This window comes from Hoplias malabaricus, chromosome 3, assembly GCF_029633855.1.
Source record: "Hoplias malabaricus isolate fHopMal1 chromosome 3, fHopMal1.hap1, whole genome shotgun sequence".
NCBI classification, from domain to species: Eukaryota; Metazoa; Chordata; class Actinopteri; order Characiformes; family Erythrinidae; genus Hoplias; species Hoplias malabaricus.
The window spans coordinates 48,524,577-48,552,253 of NC_089802.1; the positions used below are offsets into that span (position 1 = coordinate 48,524,577).

At 38.2% G+C, this 27,677-nt stretch overlaps 4 protein-coding genes across 9 annotated transcripts; 2 read left to right on the plus strand and 2 right to left on the minus strand.

Moving 5' to 3' along the window:
* Positions 1–1,910: 1,910 nt before the first annotated feature.
* On the minus strand, positions 1,911–3,771 carry rps26l (ribosomal protein S26, like). Its single transcript, XM_066665558.1, has 4 exons — positions 3,638–3,771; positions 2,617–2,794; positions 2,244–2,374; positions 1,911–2,001 (listed from the first exon to the last, which is right to left on the minus strand). Exons 1-4 carry the CDS (start codon positions 3,638–3,640, stop codon positions 1,966–1,968), a joined length of 348 nt encoding a protein of 115 aa, XP_066521655.1. The 5' UTR covers positions 3,641–3,771; the 3' UTR covers positions 1,911–1,965.
* Positions 3,772–5,304: 1,533 nt separating this feature from the next.
* On the plus strand, positions 5,305–10,496 carry ccdc65 (coiled-coil domain containing 65). 3 transcript variants are annotated; one of them, XM_066662873.1, is made up of 9 exons: positions 5,305–5,568; positions 5,963–6,131; positions 6,830–6,997; positions 7,287–7,456; positions 7,603–7,741; positions 7,962–8,159; positions 9,058–9,276; positions 9,448–9,600; positions 9,838–10,496. In XM_066662873.1, exons 2-9 carry the CDS (start codon positions 5,988–5,990, stop codon positions 10,132–10,134), a joined length of 1,488 nt encoding a protein of 495 aa, XP_066518970.1. In that variant the 5' UTR covers positions 5,305–5,568; positions 5,963–5,987; the 3' UTR covers positions 10,135–10,496. The 3 variants fall into 3 exon arrangements, with proteins under 3 accessions (XP_066518970.1, XP_066518972.1, XP_066518973.1); XM_066662875.1 differs by lacking the exon at positions 5,305–5,568 and adding an exon at positions 5,572–5,664; XM_066662876.1 differs by lacking the exon at positions 5,305–5,568 and adding an exon at positions 5,592–5,717.
* A 73-nt stretch (positions 10,497–10,569) lies between these two features.
* fkbp11 (FKBP prolyl isomerase 11) lies at positions 10,570–20,278 on the minus strand. Of its 3 annotated transcripts, none has more exons than XM_066662879.1 (6): positions 20,156–20,278; positions 16,660–16,722; positions 15,706–15,793; positions 15,531–15,564; positions 14,909–14,979; positions 10,570–10,794 (listed from the first exon to the last, which is right to left on the minus strand). In XM_066662879.1, exons 2-6 carry the CDS (start codon positions 16,687–16,689, stop codon positions 10,586–10,588), a joined length of 432 nt encoding a protein of 143 aa, XP_066518976.1. In that variant the 5' UTR covers positions 16,690–16,722; positions 20,156–20,278; the 3' UTR covers positions 10,570–10,585. The 3 variants fall into 3 exon arrangements, with proteins under 3 accessions (XP_066518976.1, XP_066518975.1, XP_066518974.1); XM_066662878.1 differs by having other exon boundaries at positions 20,184–20,260; XM_066662877.1 differs by lacking the exon at positions 20,156–20,278 and adding an exon at positions 16,932–17,435.
* arf3b (ADP-ribosylation factor 3b) lies at positions 20,208–27,630 on the plus strand. 2 transcript variants are annotated; one of them, XM_066662880.1, is made up of 5 exons: positions 20,208–20,314; positions 22,436–22,737; positions 23,305–23,415; positions 23,515–23,639; positions 24,259–27,630. In XM_066662880.1, exons 2-5 carry the CDS (start codon positions 22,590–22,592, stop codon positions 24,418–24,420), a joined length of 546 nt encoding a protein of 181 aa, XP_066518977.1. In that variant the 5' UTR covers positions 20,208–20,314; positions 22,436–22,589; the 3' UTR covers positions 24,421–27,630. The 2 variants fall into 2 exon arrangements, with proteins under 2 accessions (XP_066518977.1, XP_066518978.1); XM_066662881.1 differs by lacking the exon at positions 20,208–20,314 and adding an exon at positions 20,402–20,499.
* Positions 27,631–27,677: the final 47 nt, after the last annotated feature.

Below are 27,677 nucleotides of genomic sequence, written 5' to 3' on the forward strand. Positions count from 1 at the left end.
AGCGTCCGAAATACAGCAGCGCCTCCTCCTCGTTGTTAAACTCCTGAGCTCCCTCCACTTCCCTCTCCATCCCTCCCTCCGTCTCCTCCACGGCTCCGTCAGCTCCAGGCATTGTACACACAGCTCTTCAAAATACAAGATAGTATTTTTCTTTCCTGGACTCTTCTACTAATTTCAGTTCAGGAAAAGTTCAAATCTGACCCTCGAGTCCAAAACAATGTTGTTTGATCAGATGCAGAAACAAGATTAACTGAGAAGTGTAGTGTGTATTTTGTCATCTCATCATGGTCAGTGTATGCAGATAGAGCAGCTGAGAGACTGGTGATAAGGGTTTGACACCTCTCAAAGAGGATCATGGAGACTTAGTTACACTCAGCACTTTCAAGGGTTTTATGAAGGTTGGTAGGTCGTAACAGATGGCAACCTACCAACAAGTTGCCATGGCCTGCTGACTTGAGATCAGTAGCTGGCCATTAAATGGAATATTTATATCCTCAATTTTATACCCCATTAATTAATACGCTTAAGTGAATATCATATTTAACATCAGCACAGAACCAAACATCCATTTTGAATGTGTTTTAGTTTAAATACATTAAAGTACTAAGGAATATAGAAAGTACATGTAACCAAGTAAAGATGAGTTATAAGCCACTTCTAGGTATGAAAGTGACCCTCCTGCCCAAGTGCTGTCTAACAGGGGTGCTACCTGGTACCATGGCTGCTGTATGTCTCAACAATCAAAAGTTGAACTAATCATTGATGTTCCAGTTTTCCAACTTCATAATGTCCAATAGACTTTGGTGTATGGAACTGGGGGCTGGATACAAGAGAAAATAAGGACATTTAATCAAAGACTGTGGTATAACAAGGAGCTGTATGTATGCACTGATTTGGACATATTTAATTGTTCCAGTATTCCAGTGAGTGAAAACTCTTTTTAGGTTAGGAATCTAGCACTAACAAATTTTCAATAATGTAAAATGTTACATCACAAATCAGAAACAAAAAATCCTATTTAAATACGCATACTTTTAGCAAAAAAAAGTTACTGCATTCAGGTATATTTTTATATTGCTGAACTTTTAGTTTCAATAAAGCATTGAAACACTATTGGGAAGCCATTAGTTTTGAGCCGCGGAACAACTAAAAGCAAAGAAACATTCCACATTTAAATTTACCAATTATTTGTAAATCAACCAACCAAATGTTTCCATTAAAACCCCATTTGTAACTCAAATGACCCTTGAGACATCTTGACCACATTGCTTTAAGAGCAAATACTAGCTTTACTACAAGACAGCAAGCTCCTTGTCCTTCAGAATTTCTGAAAACATTATTATTGTAAGAGAAACTAAATCCAGAATGATTTGGTGTGATGTGCCATTTTACTGAAATTTACAGGACCAGAAAAGTAAGTTTTATCATCAGTGTTACACAACAGAACCCAGGTACTCTATTCAGATTCACTGTTTTTGGATAGTAAATAAAATGGATGCATCTTCATAATGATATTGCAGCACCATTACCTACAATGCATTTAGCATTACACAAAATCTGAAAAATGAAGATAACTCTCCAGAAGAAAATCTGTGAACACCACTACATGTTCTAGAAGCATTTCCTCCATTTTTTAGTGGTTGAGTGAAGCACCCAATTTCTTGAAGTCTTAAATATCAGCTTAAGGGAATTCATTTTTTCCTCATTACACACAAACATGCATTAATAAACTCCAGATACAATTAAATTGACAAGCATCTAAAATTTTGGGAAGCTAAGTTGGGCTACCTAATCCTAAACCACTTTTCAGTCAACAATGCCATGTTCTAATTAACAGCAGAGTGAAGCAAGCAAAAATTGAGCTAAAGCTAGTAAAACTCAATAAATTATAACACTACACATACAATAGATGTTTTCAAAACACTTTTATTTGTACGTAAAATGTACAGTTTTTTCACCAGTTCTTCACATAGGCTTAGGAGGAGCTCTGGGAGCTGCACCCTGTTGGAAAAGAAATTACAAAAAACATGGATCAAAATCAGACAAACTACAAGCAAAAGTCAGGGTATAAAGCATGTTACACAGAGATAAGCCTAAGATTACTCTGCTGTAATGCACTTTAAATACAGTCTTGATGTTAAAAAAAGAAAAATTATGCAGGGGTGTGTTCAATTTCAATGCAATGTTTAAAGGTGTCCTCTTAAAATTGTGTGAATGTTTACACTAATTAAATGTGAACTTACACTGGGCCTGAAGCGTGGCGGTGGTGTGCGGTCTTTGCGGGCCTCACGAGAACGGTTCCTCACCACCTTACTGTGGATGGCACAGCTCACGCAATAATGCAGCTTCACATAGAGCTTGGGCAACACATAGGCTACGAACAGGAAAAATGAGAACACAGTTAGCAACAATAAATCACTGAAGAGCAAAGTGCACTGAACACAAGCTGCATTAACATGTATTGTGAAAGATAATCGTCAGAACAATAATCTATTTCATGTCACAGGGTATATACAAATTGAGATGATTTGTATCAACCCATCTGCTCTGACACAACGGACATCATTCTAACAGCTGAATCAAAAAGCATCTCAAACAGCAAACTTTTTTACTTACAGTCAAACACACTAGCCTCTGAGATGTCCCTCACAGCTGCAGCCTCAACGATGTTCCTAATGACAAATTTCTTGATGGCCTTGTCTTTGGGCACGCACCGAGCACAGTTGGTGCAGCGAATGGGCTGGACATGTCCACGGCCCTTCTTGGCACGTCCGTTGTTCCTTCTCTTCTTAGTCTGAGATGATGAGAAGACCATCACAGTTAAGATGTGCATATTTATGAAGAAAAATAGAAATGACTTTCATATTAAAGAATAATCATGCCTTTATTACCAGATAAAAGCAATGCATTCATTTTACATGTGAAAATGCATTCTCATAAGAACTCACTGACCAATTCTAAAAAAAAAAAACTATACTCATTTCTTTGTGTAGAGATAAAACCTGAGCAAACCGGTTAATAAATAAAGTGTCATAGCGAACATTTGGCATGCAGAGTTTGGACCAGGATAATGTTAAGTGTTATATGAAAACCCGGTGTTATTTTTCATTTTGAGCTGTGACTGGCTGGTCCACTCTTTTGCCGATGCCGTCTTGAAAATGTATAGAACTCAAAGATGATCAACACAATTTAATTCATACACTTCACTGAGAAATAAACGTGATCTATTTAAGCAATGATTAAGTTAAACCCCAGGGTCCATAATCAAGCCTAACAGCGTCTCAGATTCGCCCAACATGTTATATTAAATGTGTATGTTTAAATCAACATACACATTTAAAATAAATCTGGGGTAAAATCGCATAAACCTTAAACCTGACTCTGACAGTAGCTGCTGGGTGTTTCAATTATGCGCCTAGTATGCGGCCTGCTGCTCTGAGAGGCAAGCGCATGGTCGTGAGACTCACGTTTTCTTTTCTCTAAATCCTCCATTAACCTGTCCCCACTGCTACAACGAGTATGTTCAGCACATTCACACGACTACAATGCTTCATGTACGTATACTTCGCTTAAGCTAAAACCGAAATATAGTACATTAAAACACATTTTTCTTCGTAGCGACACGTTCGAGACTCACCATGGTGAACAAGAGGCAGGAAAGAGGACCGGAAGAGGCGGAGCACAGCCCAATAACCGTCTCCCTCCGCGGAAACACGGACGAAAAAAAAGTCTCCGGAAAATTATTTATTTTTCAAAAAATTGAAATAAAATGTAAACAAATAAAATAAGTGAAAAAAACAAACTTTCTATAAAATGTTAATTTATTAGATATATATACTAAAATTATCGTGACATTGTTTGGGTATTTAAACCTAAAAAACCCAACAGCCCAAATGCAAAAGGAGTTAGTTTATGGCGGAAGAATATCGTACTGCAGCCTCCCATAGTTCATAAAATACACATGAATATTTACAGAGCAGTGAAATTAATTCTGGGGGCATTTTAGAAATTTTAATTTCTAAATTTTTTATTTTAAAATAATATATTTTAAACATATATTATTATTATTAGTAGTAGTAGTAGTAGTAGTATTGCTGTTGATATTTCCAGATTTGGTTTTAGTTGGTGAGCAGGGAAATGGCCTAGTAGCAGTAGGAGTAGCTCATCTGTTGCTGCACAATTAGTGGTTGTCGTCCTCTAGATCTTCATCAGTGTTCACTGGATGCTGCCCACAGGACACTGTTGGCTGGAATTGTTAGATTTGGTGGACTATCCTTAGTGTTTAAAAACTCCAGCACTGATGGGTCTGGTGTACTTATACCACAAACATATATGCCACCACCTTTGCATAACCCAATAACACTTGCCCTGTGGCAGTACCCTGGGAAACTGACCATTGGAAAAACAGAGCGGAAGTGAGCTAACAGTAGGAGTACAGTGTATTTTAGAACTACAAAGTACAGCTTTATGCTACAAAGAGCTGATGAAATTAATGAGTGTAGGAGGTAGCTTTAATGTGGATATGTTTATTTATGTGAGACCCTGAGTGAACAGAAAAGTGACAAACTAGTACCAGATGAGTATAGGTCACTATATTGAATCATGCTTATCCAACATTTCTTCTGAAATGAAAATTCTATCCGTGGACATCTCTGCCTACAATAATTTGGACTAATCCAGTGGTTCCCAATCCTGGTCCTGATGGGTCTCTGCCCTGCATGTAGTTTTCTACTAACTCCATCAGAACTATTTAAAATTTGAAAGGGTTGTTTATTCAATTAATAGTTGCATAAAGTGTGTTTGGAACAGTGGAAACTCTAAAGGATGCAGGGCAATGGCCGACCAGGAGTGAGAACTACTGATTTAATCAAACAAGGACGTGTCTTTTGACGTGAAGCGCTGAACAGCACACACCTTGTGGAGTAATTTCTAAAGATGCTTATACAGTAATCAGCCATAACATTATGCCATCTCTTTGTTTCTACATTCACTGCCTATTCTCCTACCCCTCAGTGTCACTGCTGAACCAAGAATATAGTCCACCAACCCCAACCAAATATATCCAGCCAACAGCATATCTGGACCGTGAAAGAAAGTGGATGACCAGCACAAACTGTGCAGCAATACATGAGTTACTTTCTCTGATTTTTACAAGATGGACCAACGAGGTAAGTGTGTCTAACTCCAGCGGCACTGATGTGTCTGATCCACTCATAATTCAACAAACATTAACATACTACCATGGGGAAAAGTGTGAACATCAAATGGATTGTAGTCTGTAAATGGTTTCCTATGTACCTCCTCCAAAACTTCAATGCGGCAATTTCTGCAGTGCTGAACATAGAGGCTTTATTCTCTCTATTACAGGTCAGCGAAACATCACAACGATTTTGAAGTTGTAATTTAAGGTAAGGTATTATATCTATCTATCTACCTTAGTGGCTTAAGTGAGTGGCACTAGGGCCTAACGGAAAATGCAGCCGAAGCTTCTCGTTGCCTGGAGACGGTCAACACTGTCAGGTCTTAAGTCCTCATAAAAAACCGACACTAACGTCGACACCGTGACTGGTAAGTTCAGTAGCTGTATAGATGTCCTCGATTGTTATTCTGTGTTATACTTCAGCTAGCAGCTGTATTTAAACTGTACAGAGCTTTTCGTCGCTGGTAACGTTGCAACGTTTAAAGGCTTTCTTTGTTGTATTTATTTCATTTTAAATGTAAGGTGCAGTCTATGTTCTAAAGTTTGAAGACACCTTTTATCAATAACGATAGTAAATTAATCTACTTTAAGTTTCACCTCACCTTTATAAATTAATAGTAATCATTAGATTTTTAACTTAATATTCTATACATTATTTAAATATTAATATTCTATACATTTGTTATGAATATTAATTTACAATAACAAAACATATACTATGCTTTAGTCTCAAGAGTGCCCAAATATCTGCATGATTTCTAGAAAAGAAGGCTGAAGGTTAGCAGTCATGCCGAAGAAAATCGGGAAGAAGGGAGGAGTAAAGCAGGCAGCGATGACAGAGGAGGAGAGACTACTGTACATGCAGCAGAAAGCTCAGGCTGAGGAAGAAATAGCCAGAAGAAAGGAAGACATGCTCACTCAGTTCCTCAAGGTAAGTATGTGCACTCCTGTTCAAAGGACATTCAATCATTCACTCATAGATATGTAACCACTTATCCAGTTCAGGGTCATGGTGGGTCCGGAGCCTCCCCGGAATCACTGGGCACAAGGTGGGAACACACCCTGGAGGGGGAGCCAGTCCTTCTCAGGATGACACATACACTCACACACTTTGAACACTTTTGAAAAGTCAGTCCACCTACCAGCATGTGTTTTTGGACTGTGGGGAAACCCACGTAGGCACCAAACAGACAACAAACAACCAGAGTGTGGCTCAAACCCAGAACCTCAGGACCCTGCAACTGTGACAGCAACCCTATCTGTTGTGTTTGTTAAAAGGACAGTTCCAACAATTTTTGTTATATGTACAATTAAGTCATTTAGAGTTTTGTGAGGATGGTGCAGAACATTGTAGTGAAACTGATTCTCTGTGTCAACATTATCCACACTCTGCACTATACTGTATCGGTATGATTCTCTAGAATGCCATATTTCACATCAAACTAATCTAAATAATTTTTAAACAATTCTCAAAAATAAAAGCAATTCACATTTAACTGACTGTGTGCACTGATGTATTACACCTCAGAAAGACAAACAAAGGAATGAAATATGTGTTAAATCCTGGATGTCAGTTAGAACCGGCACTGATTTTTTTTTGTGTGTGTGTGTGTGTGTGTGTTATGGCAGGATAAGCTTCAGAAAGAAGAGAGGAACAGTACTATAAACCTGCACAAGTTGACCCAGCAGTGGCGTGCTGTCCTGCGCCAGACTCGTGCAGCAGAGCTTCGCAATGATATTGCAATTCTCAGCCAAACATTTGAGAGGGTGGTTGACCGCAAGGACAGTGTTATTAAGGTATGAAGGGATGCTTCATTGTGATAAACTGTCTACTGTCTTCACTTAACAGGTTTAAGACATTTTAAAGACTTTTATGTATAACACTATAGACTTGAACAAAATGTTTTACAGTAATTGTAGCTCAAAAGTGCACACAGAAACTTGTGACACTAGCTCTCGTGCAAATCTGAAAGAGGAAACATCTTTTCCAAACACCATGTGGTGGAAGGTTAAATACATTTGAAGTAAGTATGTTCATGTACTGATGTATCTCAGCTGCTCTAAGAAAGATGTGTATTTGTTGTAGTCATTGGTGTCTGATCTGACTGAAGCAGAACAACAGTCAGCACTGGCTCTTCGTGCTCATCTTCGGTGTTTGGATCGTCTCCTGGAGCTCCAGAAAGGTCGACTGTCTACACTAAAATTACAGTGGAACAATGGCCTTGAGGATCTTAGTTCTGAATACAATGATGAGAGGTATACACTAATTCATATACATGCAAGCACTTTCATGTTTTTAAGTAATATTGTTTGAATAATTTGATCAGTATGGCAGACAATTTGTTATGTACAGAAATACCCTACTACTTCAGTGTAGTGCTTTGAGTGCTTAATGCTTTCAGGCATCGGATTCTGACACAGCACCAACACGAGAGTGAATATCTGGAGGGTGTCACCCTTGCCATGGAACAGCGCTATGCTGAAATATACAGCAAGGCAAAACAGGATTATCAGAGCACCCATGATGACATCAAAAATAGGGTACTTCAGTTATAGCAAAACCTGTTAACAGAATATCTTTTATTAAAATAATCACTTTTTCCTTTAAAAGTGTCACATTAGAGACAGAACAATTGCATATAGTTTTTTTGCAGCTACATTTCCTTTTATCATGTAAAAGCATTAAGCCATGTTAAATATTTAAGTATGAATTTTTGAATTCAAAGAAAATCTGTAGGGATTTATTGTCTGATTTGTGTAGAACATTGAGGAGAAGCATGCGCTCCGCATTCAGCTGGAAGGCTCAGTGGAGGAACTGTATCGTCAGTTCCAGCAAGAAATACGCAGCTACAATGAAGCCACTGAAGACCGGCGCATTGCTTTCGATTTGCTTCGCACCAAAGAGCAGCGCAGTGCTCAAGAGATAGACCTGCAGATGAGACGCTTGCAGAAATTACAGGTCAGATAAAGTATATATGCAAGATTTATAAGTTCTAAAATTACACTGTATAAGTCATGTAACACTTTAATCCCTTCCAAATTATATATAAATCTACAAGTCCTATTAAGTCTGTAAAGTGTATTGTACTGTAACGGTTCTGAATTTGATGCTTTCACAATATATTAAAAAATTGTTAACATTGTTGTGCAATAAGCAGGTGGGTGTGGGATGTTGGCTAAAACAATTCAGTACATAATTCAGTAGTTAAGAGAGTGACCCATTTTCATATATATTTCCATACCTCCGCAATGTACGTTATCAGTTTTGCAATACAATATAACATAATTTATCACGGATAAATCCCTACTATGAATTATAAACGCTGTATCTAAAATATAAGGGATTTAGTTATGAAAGCAAGGGACTGATGCCTGGACGTAAAATCTTATAATAAAATGTGCACAGATCAACCATAATATTCATCCTGTTCTTTTTTTTTTGTTTGGTGGACTATTCTCAGTCCACCAATGGCACTGTGGGCTTAAAAAATGATCTTGTCTGATCGAATCATACCAGCACAACACACACTAGGACTCAATCTCCACATAAATCACTGCAGCACTGAAAATGATCCACCATGAAAATCATACCTTCTTTGTGGTGGTCCTCTGGAGGTCCTGATCATTGAAGAACAGAGTGAAAGGGGAAAACAAAATGTGCAGAGCAACAGATGGACTAGTTTGTAACTGTAGAACTACAACTGCTCCTGTATGGTCAGTGGAGCTGAGAGAATTGACAGTGAGTGTAGAAACAAGGAGGAGATCATAATGTTGTGGTTGATCCGTGTATGTAAGACATCATACATACAGTGGGTTCATAAACTGGTTTGAATGTATGTTATAATGTTTGTCTGCAGGACTCTATCAGTGCTCTGCGTTCCCGACTGAGCTCCTGTCAGAAGGAGAGTGAGGTGTCTGCACATGGTCTTCGTGCAGCTCGTGAGGAGATCACCCATATGGTTCATAAGCTAAAAGCTAAGCTCACTCAAGCCCAGGCAGCTGAGAGAAGACAGCTAGCTGATCTCACAATGTACAGCAATAACACCACCAAGAAATTACAGGACATTATTGGAAAGGTACACCCATTTAATACACACTCCCTTCATTCACCTCCTCACTGACACAGCAGGCCAGCTTCACCCAGCAATCACTTATCAAAAAGACTGTAGAAAAGTTACAGATAATGTTAAAATAAGGTTCCAAGTTTTTGTTTGCTAGAGTCATACCCCTTTGTTTCTTTTCTTCAGGGGGAAAAGCTGTTACATCTAGCTGAAATGTGTCGCAAGCTTGAGACAGAACAGGAAAAAGTACTTCCCTTCTACACATCATCATTAAATGCTGAGGAGCTGAGTCAAGAGAGAGCACATGCTGTAGAGCCACCATCTATAGAACTAGCACAGGTAAACTATGTATTCCTACATTATCACCTCAACCTGTACTGTCGTATTTTACCATTATAAATAACAAAGCAGGGCCGCTTCTACCCCATTGTCTTCAAATGCACAGCTGAACAATTAATAGAGCAGCATTTAATTAAAAAAATATTATTACTACCTGAGACTGCTAGAATAAACCTATAACTCCTCTCTTTTTGAAATGTATATTTTGACATCACTCACATCTCATTTTGCTCTTAGGCAATGCTGGATTACACAGCTTTGGAAAAGTTCTGGCAGCGTTACAACAAAGTTCTACTGGAAAGTTTGTGCCTGGAGCAAGAGAAGAGAGTTCTAAGCCAGGAGAACCAGCAGTTAAGGGTTCTGCTTAAGCAGTACCTGGATGGAATCTCTGTCAGTGATGAGATCTTACGTCATCGCAACCCACTGCTCTTAGTGTCCCGCCCCACGCTACAAACCACTCCCACCTCAGAGGCACAAACTCAAAAACGCTACACAGTCATAGAGGCAGCTCATGTGGTGCAACACACATTGTAAAGAATATACACAGACAACTTAAAGCAAATATAAAAGCAATACTCTTGATGGTTGCTGGTTGATGTGTATCATATAGATACCAAACAATTAAACAGATACTGATACAAACATACTGATGAGAGTATAACCAATTACAATAACAAGGAAAGAACACAGACGTATTAGCACCACATACATTTAAAGAACATTAGGATATTAAGATATTATATGTGACATTTTACACTCTTATTCTCTTTGAACTCATAAACAAATCAGCTTTATAGTCCAAGCTCAAAAATACTTATACAGCTTTAAGAGGTAAAAATATTTTCTGTATTTTCATTCTCCAAAATTAAGTAAATAACAAAAAAAACCCCACAAAAGTCAATTCTTCCACAAAAACCTACAGACAATTGTTTTTAATTTTTCATTTTTTTTATTTAAATAGTTTCTTTTTTCTGTCATGTCCTTCTCATTTCTTCTTGCTCTTCTTATCTTTGTTCTTCTTCTTGCCCTGGGGCTGTGCATTTGCCTTTTTGTAGAGGTAGAGACCCACCAGTCCCAGTAAAGTGGGCACTAGTGCTAAGCAAACAAGGGGAAAAACATCATTCACCAGCTTCTGCCAAGGAGTCTGTTGCACTAGTGAGACCACCTCCACCTCAAATTCCAGCGCCGAGTCACCTACAGAGAGAAAGAGGAAGGAATTATCACATTGATGCTGGTGGTTGCCAGCATCAAGACAATTTCTGACTTAATAAGTTTTATATACAAAAAATGTGTTTGTGATCTTGGGGACCTAGATTCAGTCCATGCACTGGGACTGTGATAAAGGGGCCAAAAATTTTGCCCCCTCCAAGGTGTGTTCCTTAGGCCCAGTGATTCTGGGTAGGCTCTGGACCCACTGCGACCCTGAACTGGATAAGCAGTTACAGATAATGAATGAATGAACCAAAAACCAAATCCGTAAATGAGAAATAAAAATGTGAAAATTAGTTATTAATTTGGTGAGTTTAAAAAAACGAATTTGTAAACAGAATATTTTCATATTTAATCGATTATTGTATATTTGCATTTTCATTGCAATTTTTCTCAGTTACGCTTTCACTTTGAAAAGCTTCTTGCTTCTGGCCATATTCAAATTACTTAACATTTTTAAGCTATTTTTTGATTTAGAAAAATGACAACAGTCATTTTTAATACTGCAAATCAGTTACCATAAAATGACAAAAGTATGCAAAAATGTTTAAACTTTGAAATACAACTTACACAAAAATTACACAAATTAATAAATTACAAAAAATTTCTATTAAGACTTATTACACGTATATTGTGTCTATCTACAACATTACTCTACACCCCCATGTGTCTATCTACAACATTACTCTACACCCCCATGTGTCTATCTACAACATTACTCTATACCCTCATGTGTCTATCTACAACATTACTCTATACCCCCATGTGTCTGTCTACAACATTACTCTATACCCCCATGTGTCTATCTACATTACTCTATACCCAATGTGTATATATACAACATTACTCTACACCCCCATGTGTCTATCTACAACATTACTCTATACCCCCATGTGTCTATCTACAACATTACTCTACACCCCATGTGTCTATCTACAACATTACTCTACACCCCCATGTGTCTATTTACAACATTACTTTACACCCCCCTGTGTCTATCTACAACATTACTCTATACCCTCATGTGTCTATCTACAACATTACTCTATACCCCCATGTGTCTGTCTACAACATTACTCTATACCCCATGTGTATATCTACAACATTACTCTATACCCCCATGTGTCTATCTACAACATTACTCTATACCTCCATGTGTCTATCTACAACATTACTCTATACCCCCATGTGTCTATCTACAACATTACTCTACACCCCCATGTGTCTATCTACAACATTACTCTATACCCCCATGTGTCTATCTACAAAATTACTCTACACCCCCATGTGTCTATCTACAACATTACTCTATACCCCCATGTGTCTGTCTACAACATTACTCTATACCCCCATGTGTCTATCTACATTACTCTATACCCAATGTGTATATATACAACATTACTCTATACCCCCATGTGTCTATCTACAACATTACTCTACACCCCATGTGTCTATCTACAACATTACTCTACACCCCCATGTGTCTATTTACAACATTACTTTACACCCCCATGTGTCTATCTACAACATTACTCTATACCCTCATGTGTCTATCTACAACATTACTCTATACCCCCATGTGTCTGTCTACAACATTACTCTATACCCCATGTGTATATCTACAACATTACTCTATACCCCCATGTGTCTATCTACAACATTACTCTATACCTCCATGTGTCTATCTACAACATTACTCTATACCCCCATGTGTCTATCTACAACATTACTCTACACCCCCATGTGTCTATCTACAACATTACTCTATACCCCCATGTGTCTATCTACAAAATTACTCTACACCCCCATGTGTCTATCTACAACATTACTCTATACCCCATGTGTATATCTACAAAATTACTCTATACCCCATGTGTATATCTACAACATTACTCTATACCCCCATGTGTCTGTCTACAATATTACACCTCCATGTGTCTATCTACAACATTACACCCCCATGTGTCTATCTACAAGATTACTCTATACCCCCATGTGTCTATCTACAACATTACTCTACATCCCCATGTGTCTATCTACAACATTACTCTATACCCCATGTGTATATCTACAACATTACTCTATATCCCATATGTATATCTACAACATTACTCTACACCCCCATGTGTCTATCTACAACATTACTCTATACCCTCATGTGTCTATCTACAACATTACTCTATACCCCCATGTGTCTATCTACAACATTACTCTATACCCCATGTGTATATCTACAACATTACTCTATACCCCATGTGTATATCTACAACATTACTCTATACCCCATGTGTCTATCTACAACATTACTCTATACCCCCATGTGTCTATCTACAACATTACTCTATACCCCCATGTGTCTATCTACAACATTACTCTACACCCCCCATGTGTCTATCTACAACATTACTCTACACCCACATGTGTCTATCTACAACATTACTCTATACCCCATGTGTATATCTACAACATTACTCTATATCCCATATGTATATCTCCAACATTACTCTATACCCCCATGTGTCTATCTACAATATTACACCTCCATGTGTCTATCTACAACATTACACCCCCATGTGTCTATCTACAACATTACTCTATACCCCCATGTGTCTATTTACAACATTATACCCCCATGTGTCTATGTACAACATTACTCTATACCCCATGTGTATATCTACAACATTACTCTATACCCCCATGTGTCTGTCTACAATATTACACCTCCATGTGTCTATCTACAACATTACACCCCCATGTGTCTATCTACAAGATTACTCTATACCCCCATGTGTCTATCTACAACATTACTCTACATCCCCATGTGTCTATCTACAACATTACTCTATACCCCATGTGTATATCTACAACATTACTCTATATCCCATATGTATATCTACAACATTACTCTACACCCCCATGTGTCTATCTACAACATTACTCTATACCCTCATGTGTCTATCTACAACATTACTCTATACCCCCATGTGTCTATCTACAACATTACTCTATACCCCATGTGTATATCTACAACATTACTCTATACCCCATGTGTATATCTACAACATTACTCTATACCCCATGTGTCTATCTACAACATTACTCTATACCCCCATGTGTCTATCTACAACATTACTCTATACCCCCATGTGTCTATCTACAACATTACTCTACACCCCCCATGTGTCTATCTACAACATTACTCTACACCCACATGTGTCTATCTACAACATTACTCTATACCCCATGTGTATATCTACAACATTACTCTATATCCCATATGTATATCTCCAACATTACTCTATACCCCCATGTGTCTATCTACAATATTACACCTCCATGTGTCTATCTACAACATTACACCCCCATGTGTCTATCTACAACATTACTCTATACCCCCATGTGTCTATTTACAACATTATACCCCCATGTGTCTATGTACAACATTACTCTATACCCCATGTGTATATCTACAACATTACTCTATACCCCATGTGTCTATCTACAACATTACTCTATACCCCCATGTGTCTATCTACAACATTACTCTATACCCCCATTTGTCTATCTACAACATTACTCTATACCCCCATGTGTCTATCTACGACATTACTCTATACCCCCATGTGTCTATCTACGACATTACTCTAAACCCCCATGTGTCTATCTACAACATTACTCTATATCCCGTGTACGTGCATATTTTGCAGTTTACTGTTTTGTTTTTAATCTCCTATATGGAAAAATAAAAGCATTTACACACAGATTGTGATTTATTTTTGAGATTTATTTCAATAAATATAAACTAATTTAAACACACGTATAATTAATAATATTTTGCAAAACAAACGTAACTGTGCAGATAGTGAACTTTTTTTTTTTTGCTCCTAGTTCCTAGATTTTTGCAAAATTTTGCTAGACAAAAATTCATGGACCAATCATTTTTGTAACTGACACAGCAACAACAAAGTTAGCCGACCTGGTATTTAAATATTGTTGCTTACAAACACAAAAGCAAACACTGTGCTAGTCACTGTTTTGGCTTGGTGGGAAGAAATTCCGAAAATGTGTGTGTGTGTGTGTGTGTGTGTGTGTGTGTTACCTGGGATAGTTGGAGGATATCCTCTCTTTCCATAGGCTAGATATGATGGAATGGTAGCCTTGATTTTTTGTCTGAGGAGAGAAAGTATAAAAAAAAAATAATACATAGGGACATTTCAAATTATTCCTCTAATTGGCAATGAGTTCTCACTAAAAAAAAAAAACATGTAAAACTTTCTCTCTTTTTGTCAGCTACTACTGGAAGAATACAGTGGATTAAAAAGTTTATAAAGTTATGATAAATTAATATTTTAAGTAATTATATCTGAGGCATCTTAGATTTTGTTATAAAAGCAATAATATGCAATTAAATATTATCAGCGCTATGATTTTTTCAAAATTCTTAAAAATGGCTTCATCCAGAAATATTGTACTTGTATCTTATGGCCCAAATCCGAACTTTTTTTTTGTAAGCAATTCTCTGACCTTATGCATTAATTTTATCAGCAAAATATATCTTCAACTGTAGATACTGAATATGTTGGAGATTTTATTTGATATTTACCATTTCTATTTTTATTCAACACTTCAAATACACCTAAACCAAAGGCCCAGCTTGTGAGTTCTATAATAAGCTAATAATAATATAATAATAAGAGCTTTAAAGGTATTTTGATACTTACCCTTCACAGACACCAACAAGGGCTTGCTCAAGGCCTGTTGGATAAATAAGACATTTCAGAAACCAATAGGAAATATTAATTTTACAAATCTGAGCAATGAACCATGCACCCACATCGGCTATATGGCAAACGTATAAATATGACCAGCCAGAGAAATTCTGGGAACAGGACACACCTGAAATTACTGTTCTCTTTCCAAGCTCTACAACCAGGGGCTCTCGGGACAAAGAGGAGTCTATCACTTTCCCATCCATCAGCCGCCCCTGCACACCAGTTGTTCACAGTTAGTTCACTTTTAGGTGGGTATTGACTTTGGAATCATTTACAGATGTCATTTTACAATTATATAATTAATTATTTTTTTAGTTTACTAACAAGCCATTACGTCAGATATAATGTAGTGAGGTGAAATAATAGTAGCACACAATTATTATTATACCTTTTAAGAAACTGTACCACTGTTTTAACGCCATGTTTGGTTTTCTATCTCACTAAATGCTGTTTGAACTACGGCCCTGTAGGGATATGCTGACGTGTTGCTCCTCATCTTGAGGCACGTAAAGTTTAATGCATGTAGCAGTCTTTTTTTTCTTTCTTTCTTTATAAAACCGTAGTTTCCTTGGCCAAGTCACGTTGTCGTGCTGCTGACACATCATCACGTTTCTTCTGTTCACTGGGTTTGTCTCTGAACTACACAATCACACGTCACCCTTCACTACAGTGTGTGTCGCTAAGGCTATAGCCCTCCTCTCATTCATAATTAGCCTATACAGCAGTTCAGTTCTAACATCTGGATTTCACTTATTACTAACATCCGTGCCTTACGAGATTAACGTTACACATCTATTTGAACGTGCCATTGTTATCTGGAAACACACAAAACCGAAGAAATCTGAAGAAAGCTTATTGCGCCAATTCTCCGTTCCACCTTAAAAAGCGGAGCTTTTCCATTCTAGTACCAGGACCTAACTCAGGCGTCAGAATGGAAATGCTGCACTGTTTAAGGTGGAACGGAGAAACAATATAAACCAAACTTCAGTGTCAGGACAGTACAGGGCGGTACCTGGTTTTAGAAAAGAATATTAAAAATGCGGTAAAGGGCATAAACTATCCTGTATTGTTGTATTACCGTATAATGGATCTGAAGCGTGTCTCCCATCACAGACGTTACTGTGCACGTTTCTGGCTTTGACTAAAGAAGGGGAAAACAAATGCACACATTGTTCGTTAAATCCCTATGTCTAAAGAATGTATTTCAATGCAAGAGACTATAAATAGTAAAATGGTTAAATACATGTTCAATGGGTGTGCAAGTAGTGAAACAATACGTAAAAGGTAATTGGTGCTACGTGTCCTGATGGAGAAAGTCTTCAGTCTAAAGGAGAAAACTTCAAAACTCACCAGTGTTTCCACCACCAGTTCCTCCATATTTCTCTCCGTTTCGCCGTCCTCTGCTGCAGCGAAGGTAAATACAGCGAGCAAAACTATAAGGATTCCTCCCAGAAGCCTCATGTTTTCTATATTAACCGTAGTAAATTGCCTAAAGCAAACTTGAGGCTTGTTAACCTCTGCAAACACTGTGGGAGAAAACCGTGGCGCTGAACTGCACAGAAGATCTGTGACCCTCTGTATTTAAACAGTAAACGACTCGTGGCCAGTTAAGGCTGATGTGTTACTGTAGAAGGTTGATAACGGAGCGCTGGAGCTGAGATTTCTGTCCCAATACATGGAGTCTCCGCCTCAAACATTCCGCCAACACAAGTCTCCGCAGGCCGCCGGGAAACACCAGCACAACGCCCCACCACAGACACCAGGCGGCGCTGGAGAACTAACATCTTCCCCGCCACTGTACCATAAGGCGTGTCATCACTTAAAGGGCCCATATTCTGTTTGTTTTTTATTTATTTTTTATTCTTTTCTTTGTGTGTTTTATTCTTAAACATAAAACATCTCAATGACGTTGTTAACTCCCCTACTCACAGGCTCACCCACGTTTAACAAAATGCTCCACAAGGTACATTATTCAGTGATTTGTATCACTCTGTGGTCCACATATTGCGTTTGAATGAGATGATGTAATGTAACCATACACGAATGAAACCAAGTTTCTTTCAAAACAGAGCTCTAAGCTAGCTTAGTGGTCTGTTGAAATAAAGCGTGGTGACCGACTCAACACATTGCCTGTATAAACATGTGCTGTAAATACAAAAACATGTTGCAAAAACCTAACAACCTTACAAATCGTCGCTGTCCAAATATAAACATGTCCCTATTTTTGTCTATTACTTTACTACATCATTTGAACCCAGCAGCATACAAATGTATGTCATTACGAATGGGCCAACCAAAAGACTCCAAAATTGTTTGGAATAAAATATTTTTACTTTGACTTCCATTAAAACTTTAGAAGGCTTTTTTCTTTAATTAATTAAATTACAATTTTAGGATGAATAAAATCTATGTGTAAAATGAATATATGATATATGATGTCTGGTGTATTGTAAGCATTCTTACATATTTCAGCTTGAAGAGTCACTCTCCAACCAGGTTCCTTTATAGTTAGTGTCATACTAAAACATTGCCTGCTAAGCACTGACTCAGTAGATAGGCCCACTTCAGACACACCCTGTAATTTCAGCTAATTTTAGGATTTCAAATGTCACAAAGACATTTCCTGTGTGCTCAGCATTTGTTTGTATATCAACGATGCCAGAACAAAACATTGAATCTCCATTTTTCATTCTTTGGTAATTAGAGTACCTATCATTTGTGCCACAAGTTATGACACAAACATACATTATAAAATCTGCATAAAAACAAAAGGAATTTAATTTGCTGGAGCAGCTGCACACAAGCCTACAGTCAATTTGCCCAATGGCAAGTGTTGGCCAGAAGGGTAGAAAACTTCACAGGATTAACTTCAAGATGAATGACATTTGTAATTATAACTAATACCACAACATCAGTACCAGAGCTCATTAATGTTGCATCATATAGTGTACATAATGTCTGGTCTTCAGCAAAGGGAGGGGAACTCTCAGCCAGTCGATACCTCTGACATTAAGAGAAACACTGAATGAGCAGCGGACACTTTTGGACATGTAGCGTATAATGGCTACATTAAAATTATGCCCACAAACTTTAATTCCGTTCCTTCACACTACGGTACCAAATGTCAGCCAACTTGTGTCTGACACATTTAACATCAGTTGCTTATTGAAGCAAAATGGCAACAATGAGCTTTCTAGAATAAAATCGCTAAAATATCATACAAATGTTATGCAAGTATTGATACTATAGTTATTGGGAGACATGACGGCGCAGCAGGAGGTGTCACTGCCACAAACCTCCAGGTGTCTCAGGGTCCTGGGTATGGTCCTCCCTGGGTCACTGCCTGTGAGGACTTGGATGTGTTCTGCCTGTGTCTAATGTAATTACCCTGTGTACTTCCACATTCCAAAAACACATGTTTGTAGGTGGATTTGCTGTGTAAAACTGTCTACAGGTGAGAGTGTGTTAGTGACTGGGTGAATGTGTGATGCCTTTCAATGGTATGCCATCTTGTCAGTCGTGTGATACTCCATTATTCTGGGTAGGCTATGCATCCACCACAACCATGACCAAGATGGAGCGGTTAGTATATGTGTACCAGGCCTAAGATTCAGATTAACTATTTACTTCCAGAGCTTTCAGATTCCAGTCCTGCCTCATTTTAAAAAGCAAAAACAAAACAAAACAAAGATATAGTTGTTTTTCATTTTATTATGTTTGAATGTGTTTAGTCAAATTTATATATGATACATTTTTTGATCAGATTAAACTTCTAAAACTCACTCCTCCCATTGGCTCCTTGCATAAATGTGCATATTGATCATATCTTATCCTCCTTATTTCACCCCTTCTGAGTCTCTTTTAAGCCTAGGCACTCTGAATCATTCATTCATTCATTGTCTGTAACCGCTTATCAGGGTCATGGTGGGTCTGGAACCTACCCGGAATCACTGGGTGCAAGGTGGGAACACACCCTGGAGAGGGTGCCAGTCCATCGCAGGGCGACACACATTCACACGTTTACTCACACACTCACACATATGGACACTTTGGAATAGCCAATCCACCTACCAATGTTTGTTTTTGGACCGTGGGAGGAAACCAACAGGGACTCAGGGAGAATACACCAAACTCCTCACATGACAGTCACCCAGGGAAAGGCTCGAACCCACAACCCCAGTACTCTGGAGCTGTGTGACAGCAACATTATCTGTTGTGTTTTGGTTGGTGGAGTATCCTCATTCCAGCAATAATGGGTGTTAAAACAAAATTCAAGAGCACTACTTTGCCTGATCCACTCCTACCACCACTTATACACCAACATGTACCAACATCACTGCAGTGTTAAAAATGATCTGTAATAATATAACCACAAAGTTAATAACAACAAATTAATAAAGACTGCACAACATTTGCAGAACATACCAGAACATGTTTGTATTTGCTCCTTGTAAATGTGTTGTATTATAATTTTAAAACATCAACCAAACATTTGGTGTTCAACCTTGCACAAGACTGTATCCACTTAAATGTACATGATAGTGAAGAATGAAGGAAAGGAAACTTGACCTGACCTGTGTGTTGGATTAAAGGATACTGAACCTGGAGAATGGTGAGGTGGCGTTTGCGTGAGTGGGCTTGATTCTCGCGAGAAACCCCACGTACATAGCAGGCCTTTAGCGAGATTTTCTCCTACCTCACCGAGAGAAAAGTGGTTGGTGTCATCCTCAGAGGTAAGACTGTCGGAGGAATATTTCAGGTTTCTTGTGGTTTAGGGACAGCAAAGCGAGCTTAATGTTGCGGGGATGTGTTTAGAGCGTTATTTAAGGCTGTACAGGAGAACAGGCCGTGTGCAGGGCGGTTCAGCACTGATCCAGTTCCTCAATGTCGCCGGATGAATGAATGGAGGCTGATAATGGTTAGTCATGCACGGCATCTGATCTCAAGCCTCCCACTCCGGTTCGTTTTATTTGTAAGCAAATGCTTTATATGGTGTTTTAAATTCGATGCTGTTGTATTTTTCATTGTGGCGTCAAGTGAGACGAAGCTGTATTTGGCTTCTCGTTCGTCAGATTTTTTGCTGGAATTTTCTGTTCCACCTTAAATGGTGCAGCAGTTACATGCAATGGCTGCATGTCTTAAGGTAGAACGTTAAATTCGAATAATAACTGCTTCAGGTTCATGTCTTTGAGGGACCAGAGTGGTGCCCTTTTTAAGGTAGAACGGTAGACCGGAGTGAGTTCATAAACCGGGTAATACGCTAAGTTCGTGTGAGGCATGAAAATATCTGCGGCGGTGGGTGTAAGAGCCGGTGCTTCTCGTCGTTGTGTGTCAGATACAAGCGGCCTTCGTCCGTAAAGCACGTTCAGGCTAATGATACTGGGCCCAGAACGGTTACAGCCAGTTACCAAGGCAACATTTTCCCCATATACCGTGGTAACGGAAACATTCCGGGCGTTAATCTGTGTTTTAAACTGTGGCTTTTATTTCCTGAGGACCGTGTAAACCGAGTGAGGCTGAAGGGGTGCCGCGCTGTCAGCACCACGGACAGCACGGCCATGTTAAAGAGCCCATGTCCTGTGAAACCACCTCCAGGGAAATCAAGTTTTTAATCTTGCTAACACGTCTGTGTGGTGTTGTTCATGTTCTTGAATACCTATCACGAACGAAATAAGTAAACTGCTGCTGAACATTTACACTTCAAACTGTGGGTTTCTAATATAATCCAATACCATAGAATTCAAGCAGTCAGATTCTCTTACATCATAAACATGGAACCAGTGCCTTCAGAGATGCGTTTTAAGGGGTTAATGTGGATGACTTGAAATAATAGAGCTTGAGGTTAAATGGCAATGCTGTTCAAAATTCAGAATATATTGTTTACTCCTACAGACCATATGTTCCTTATGGAAACCACAAAAAGACTCTTAAGATGCCCATTTGAAATTCATTGCTTTTGTGATGTCAAAAACAGCACTTGTACATACGTTATAGCCACCAGTTTCACCTACTTTAGCCTGCTTCAATAGTTTAGTTTCATTCTTTATGAGTGTTGCAGCACAGGCTACTTTCTACACATAAACAGCTAATCAGAACAGAGATATTTTATCTATGGGTTTTTAAAGACACTGTAGGATAAATCTGTTTGTTTAGTCTAATTAATAAAAAGAGGTTGTAAATATTTGTATGAAACGAAAGTTGTTTTGGTACAATAAAGCATCGAAATGTTGCCGTAAAATAAACATTTTATTTAATTGCATATAATTTAACAGGATTTAAGGTACAAGATGCTCTTCATCAATTGAGAAATCAGCCACACTTCTGGCTGATACTTTCAGTGCTGTTGGAAAATAAAGGAGTTGTTCACAGTGCTGGTGAAAAGAACCAGACGAGTGAAGCATTTACTTGAAAAGCTTCTTTGTTTGTTTGATTTTGGTAATATATAAAAAGGCTTTACATTTCTTGAAGACACTGCAACCACAGGGATCTATCAGCACAAGAAATCTGAGCTCTAAACAGATAACACAATGTCAGACCACACTCGCTGATTCTGTATACATCTCAATGACTAAATTAAAGAGAGATATTAGAAGTATTAGAGAACTGTAAAAAAGGGCTGGTAGGGGTTTTGCTTTCTTGGACACTTCTGTGTGAACGGAAGAGCAGAAGAGAGGGATGAACAGATTGGAGTACAGCCTGAAGAAATGGCAGCATCACAGCTCAGTGTGTGTCTCTGTGTGCTGGGGGATGCTCATTAAATATTTGTGTGTGTCCACGCATGTGTGAGTGAATGTGTGTGTGTCACATTCATGTAAATATTCAGGTTAAGATATTTCTTTCTTTTCTCTCTTCAGCCATTTTTGTTGTCTCTTTCATCCATTAAACCTAGTTGGATCCAGCCTTCGGTCCATCATAGTTGTACCTGTGTGGATTGGCCAGCACAGAGCTTCACAGCACACCCACACGTACATTTCAGATTGCTGGTTTGAAGAAGCTCACTGCTGAATCATGGGGAATATTTTTGGTAATCTGCTGAAGAGTCTGATAGGAAAAAAGGAGATGAGGATTCTGATGGTTGGATTGGATGCAGCTGGTAAAACAACTATCCTGTACAAACTCAAACTGGGTGAGATTGTTACCACCATCCCAACAATTGGTAAGAGCACAACCTTGTACTGATCTGCACACAGAAATAATAATGTCATGCTTTTAGTTGTTTGTGTTAACTTACTCTAGGAGATTAATTGAACTCAAAGGCAGTCCTAAAGTCAACCTGAAAAACTTAAATTCCAAAAACATACATTTTCACATCCCTTACACTTATTTGAATTTTAGTTAAGTGTAATCTTTGAAAGCACACAATAAGTAAATCAGTATGAACTTCTTGAAAGATGGCCACTTGCCAGGAAACTCAGGCACAAAGCCAGTATGACACTATGCAATAAATTCATCAGCCAAATGTGATGATACAACATTAGATCATTTTTGCTGGTCAGCAAAAAAGGATGCTACCAAAACGGAAAGATAAATGGGAATTATTGGAAACACCGTAAGATCAGCCTTGTATTGATTATGAGATTGTTTTCGGAAACTATGTAAAGTATAGCAGCTAACAGTGGGTGATTACAATATTCATCTCTTCAGTGATTGGAAGTGTTTAATAAATGAGCATGATTATAGGACACAAAATAAAAGGTTTTCTCCCTGTATGTGTTCCCCCAAGGCTTCAATGTGGAGACAGTAGAGTATAAGAACATCAGCTTTACTGTGTGGGATGTGGGTGGCCAAGACAAGATCCGACCTCTCTGGAGACACTACTTCCAAAACACACAGGGTAAGTCCTGTAACGTCCCTCTTAATACTCCCACCGCCCTCTCTCCTGACACACACTAACAGTCGGGTGCTCTTTGATCTTTCTTGTGTTTGGCTGCAGGTTTGATCTTTGTGGTAGACAGTAATGATCGGGAGCGAGTGAATGAAGCCAGGGAGGAACTGATGAGGATGCTTGCAGAAGATGAGTTGCGTGATGCTGTTCTTCTCGTTTTCGCCAACAAACAGGTTTTACATCTTTCTCTCCTTATTTTCATCCAAGTATCTATACATCCAGTCATCTATTCAACCATCTATTATACATCCAGTCTGTTACAAAATGCATCTGCTCTATTAACATTACAACTTCTAGAGTGAAACTTCAGATTCACTTTAGGTAGAAGGTTCCTTAGATTCATAACGCACATATATGTATTAAAGCAGTTTTGGAATAATTGATAGTGGTAACTGAATAGTCTTACAAATGATCATTTTTAAGCAAGCAACCAGTTGCACCAACTCCTAAAGGATTTTGGGTTTTGCCTAATCAGAGAAATAATACTTTGAACTACAGACAGAAATTTGTTGGAACTTAAAATATGTTGCACCCCAAAAACTAGACTACTTCAACCTATGTGCACGTTGCCACCCAAATTTAGAGGATTCAGATTAGAATCCTTATTGTCATTGCAAAACAATGAAATTAACTTCTGTGCAGTGTTTTAGGAAATGTTTAAATACACTACAACTAGCCAACATTTGAATGTATGTGTAGCTGGGGTTTTTTCAAAAAGCAGGTTTTTTGTTCAATGACCTTTGACATTCACTCCAAATGTAACCTCCTGCTCTCTTAATCATGTCATCTTAGGACCTGCCCAATGCGATGAATGCAGCTGAGATTACAGATAAGCTGGGTCTCCACTCTCTTCGTCACCGTAACTGGTATATCCAGGCCACCTGTGCGACCAGTGGTGATGGCCTGTATGAGGGCCTTGACTGGTTGGCCAATCAGTTGAAGAATAAGAAGTGAAGGGTCTCATTTGGGTATGAGGGCTTTTTTGGGGAAAAGGGTGGGGTCAGTTGGGGTTATGGTAGTATTTGGTTCAATTTAGTTTGTTTCTCTTTTTGTTTTGCAAATGTGTGGTTACTAGACCCTTCAGATGGTCTGTGTAAATGGACTTATCACACATGTTCACACATCTAGATATGACATGTAGATATGTGCACACACAGACAGATGCACACTCACATACATATGGATACAACAGACAAACATATTTGGGTCTCCTCCCTGCTCACTTCTCCACTTTAAGCATAAAAGGCTCCTTTTTAACACAGTATCAGTGAAGTATCCATAGCTCATCCCCCTCAGTGTTTCCATTCATTCACTAGTTATCCCCTCCATTGTATCTCAGTCTTTCATTGTACGTAATGACTCAATGTGGCAAAAGACACCTGTTTTGCTACAGTATAATGAGCTGAAGGAGTATGTGATTGACTCCATGTCAGACTTGAATTTTCAGTTTAGGTTTTGTAGGAAATATTTTCATTAAGATTGTTTGGCAGTTTGTCTCAATACACACAGATAGAAAGTAAAACACATTGCAGCTAACATCAAGCAACTATCTCCTTTTCTTGGCAGTCAGTAACTGTGTTAGTTAGAGCTGAGTTGTGCCCTGCTGTGCTCTTCTGCATGGCTTTGCTCCTTCACTGTTACAGTTGTGGTGTTGTGGCTCAGTAGACAGTATGCATGTGTTTTAGAGCAGTGGAGCTGGTTGGTGTTGCATGCCGCTTTGTGGCTATGTGGTGTTAGAAAGGTGCTGTCGTGAATAGCTGGCTGGATCAGTTAAATGTAAATTTGGATAAAAATAAGGTGAATGTATAGATAGCGGCAAAGGTTGGAAGGCTGTGGAAAAAGGTATAAGTGCATGTCTGCTTACAACACTTCCACATAGTGCAGTATTAACACGGTTGTTGGCTGATCTATCTGCAGCACGTCCATACAGCACATAGATATACAAATCAGTCCAGACATTTAGAAATAGTGTAGTTCTGTGTGGCATTGGTAGGTGAGAGTCTGGAAAATAATTAAAGTAATAAAAAAAAGGAATTTAAAATTGCATAGGTATAGTTAACATCATGCTTTTGTGTGCATGGCTTGCATGCTGTGCTTTGGCCCATAAGATAGATAGAGATAGGTAGGTAGATAGGTAGATAGATTGATAAGTAGGTAGTTAGATTGCTAGATTTGTTGCTAAGTAGGTAGGTAGTTATATAGGTAGGTAGACAGGTAGACAGATACATAGATAGATGCGGAATGCCATTTGTGGTCCCTGCTGTTTTTTGTTGATTAATTTGTAATTGATATGGTAAATGTATGGTGTATTATTATAGTCTAACATGTGTTACATGGTTCTAGTTACAAACTAAGAAAACACATAAGACTTGCTTTTTGCTGCAAGAAGTTGGGTAATGTGAGTAAATGACATATGCACACAAAGAGTGTGTTGAGACAAACTGCATCATGTTGTGTTTCTCCTGTTTCGTCCTGTGTGGCCTGTCAGTATTTTCTTCTAATACGGATTGTGAGGGTGTGGAGTAACATATCACCCCTTGAATGTGAAATCTTTGTTTTTTTTTCATAAATTATCATATTATCTTTATCTATTTATTTATTTATTTATGTTATTTATTTGAATATTGTGTTCAGGTGATAAGATGAATGATGAATATTTATGCAAGTCTGGTCTCTTTTCGCTTTAATGTTGCATTATCCATTTCACACAGTACTTAGACTTTTTGCATAGATTAGAGATTACGCACGCTTTTCACATCACAGAAAATAAACCATAGATGACAGTATATCATATAGTGTGAGGGTGTCCTATTTCAGGATGGATTTATTCTAAATTGGATTGGATTTATTCTATTCAGGATTTTCTGCTGATTTTGGCCCTGTACTGATACCTGTTTTCTGCCATAAAATAAAATACACAATATATTGACTCAGCATCTAACACTGACACCACTGTGAGTGTTTCGGTACTTGTACAAACCCTGTAGACCAAATCATAGATTGTGTATTCCCAATGAACCTCAGTGTCAGAAAAATAGAAACACATTTATGATGGACATTTGTTGAGGCCTATTCTTAACTATGTCCATCATGGACACCGTAAGACTCACGTATACTATCACTACAGACAAACACAAAATAAACATTACCACTCTAATTTTGATCCATTTACATTTCCACTCACTGGTGCGTTTCACTACTGACACAGTTTTGGACAAGTTTGATGTAAAATGTTTGAGTTGAACTTATTACAGATCAGTTCATTCTGACAGTCTGGTGCATTTTGTGAAGTAAGTTACATAATTTCACACATCTGTACACCCAACTACAGAGACATTATTGTCCTAAATATACAGTACCATTTACACAAAGCATCTACTAAGTCTTAACTATATTAGATCATGTGTCTGTGCTGTCCACACATATACTGTACAGTGTGATTCACAACCTATGTGTCCAGTCAGTTATGTTTTGTGGCCTTATATTCTGTATTAGAGAAAAGTAATAAATACTCATCTAAGTTACGGAGTTATTTAATTGTTTAAGAGTTATGAATCAGTTTGTGAGTTGGGTGGTGGGCTAATTACTGGAGAATGATCCTGGGTCAGGAATTTTAGTAATGTTGCAGAAGCATTCATTCATAGCGTTTCAAATTTTTGTGTGCTTATCGCTTTGCCGGGGATGAGTTTGCGAGGGTGGGTTTGGTTCTTCTGTGTTTTTACAGCGTTTTGTGCTTTTGCTTACTTTACCATTGTGGAGGATTCTTCTTTATTCCTTCTTTTTGTGTAATAGCTCAATCACTTTGATGGCTTTTACATTGTCTGTGGAAATAAACTTATTTGGGGGAGGTGGGTGTGGAGGAAATGGGAACTTTTCACTGAGTATTAAAAAAGCATAAGAATCATTGAGGGAAATCTGCTGTATCTGTAACAATGCTCCTAGTTTAAGATACCTGCTGATTATTATGATGTATTGTAGTCAACAAAATATCTCTCAGTCTGACCCTTTGACTGTAACATGACTCTCAAATAAAACCATGAGAATTACTGTCCAGTTGTGTCCAAAATAAAGAGGATTTTCCATGGCTTTGTCCAGGCCAATCAATACCATCTATTGTCTGTATGTAATGCACATAGTCATTTATTTTAAATTCATTTTAGATTGGCATTACTGCTGCAATCCAATGTATAACTATTTACTCTGCCTTTTAT

Bases quoted from the DNA above. Each gene is read 5' to 3' on its own strand.
- rps26l (XM_066665558.1), bottom strand. The intron at 2,375-2,616 runs GTAAGTAAAAAA...TCCTGTTCGTAG, and splicing joins AGAGGCTAGTGTGTTTGACT to CCTATGTGTTGCCCAAGCTC. The intron at 2,002-2,243 runs GTAAGTTCACAT...CTTTTCCAACAG, and splicing joins CGCCACGCTTCAGGCCCAGT to GGTGCAGCTCCCAGAGCTCC.
- ccdc65 (XM_066662873.1), top strand. From the start codon at position 5,988: ATGCCGAAGAAAATCGGGAAGAAGGGAGGAGTAAAGCAGGCAGCGATG. The intron at 6,132-6,829 runs GTAAGTATGTGC...GTGTTATGGCAG, and splicing joins TGCTCACTCAGTTCCTCAAG to GATAAGCTTCAGAAAGAAGA. The intron at 7,457-7,602 runs GTATACACTAAT...TAATGCTTTCAG, and splicing joins TCTGAATACAATGATGAGAG to GCATCGGATTCTGACACAGC.
- fkbp11 (XM_066662877.1), bottom strand. From the start codon at position 17,042: ATGAGGCTTCTGGGAGGAATCCTTATAGTTTTGCTCGCTGTATTTACC. The intron at 15,565-15,705 runs GTGTGTCCTGTT...TTTATCCAACAG, and splicing joins AAAGAGAACAGTAATTTCAG to GCCTTGAGCAAGCCCTTGTT. The intron at 14,980-15,530 runs GTAAGTATCAAA...TTCTCTCCTCAG, and splicing joins CTTGTTGGTGTCTGTGAAGG to ACAAAAAATCAAGGCTACCA.
- arf3b (XM_066662880.1), top strand. From the start codon at position 22,590: ATGGGGAATATTTTTGGTAATCTGCTGAAGAGTCTGATAGGAAAAAAG. The intron at 23,416-23,514 runs GTAAGTCCTGTA...GTTTGGCTGCAG, and splicing joins CTACTTCCAAAACACACAGG to GTTTGATCTTTGTGGTAGAC. The intron at 23,640-24,258 runs GTTTTACATCTT...ATGTCATCTTAG, and splicing joins TCGTTTTCGCCAACAAACAG to GACCTGCCCAATGCGATGAA.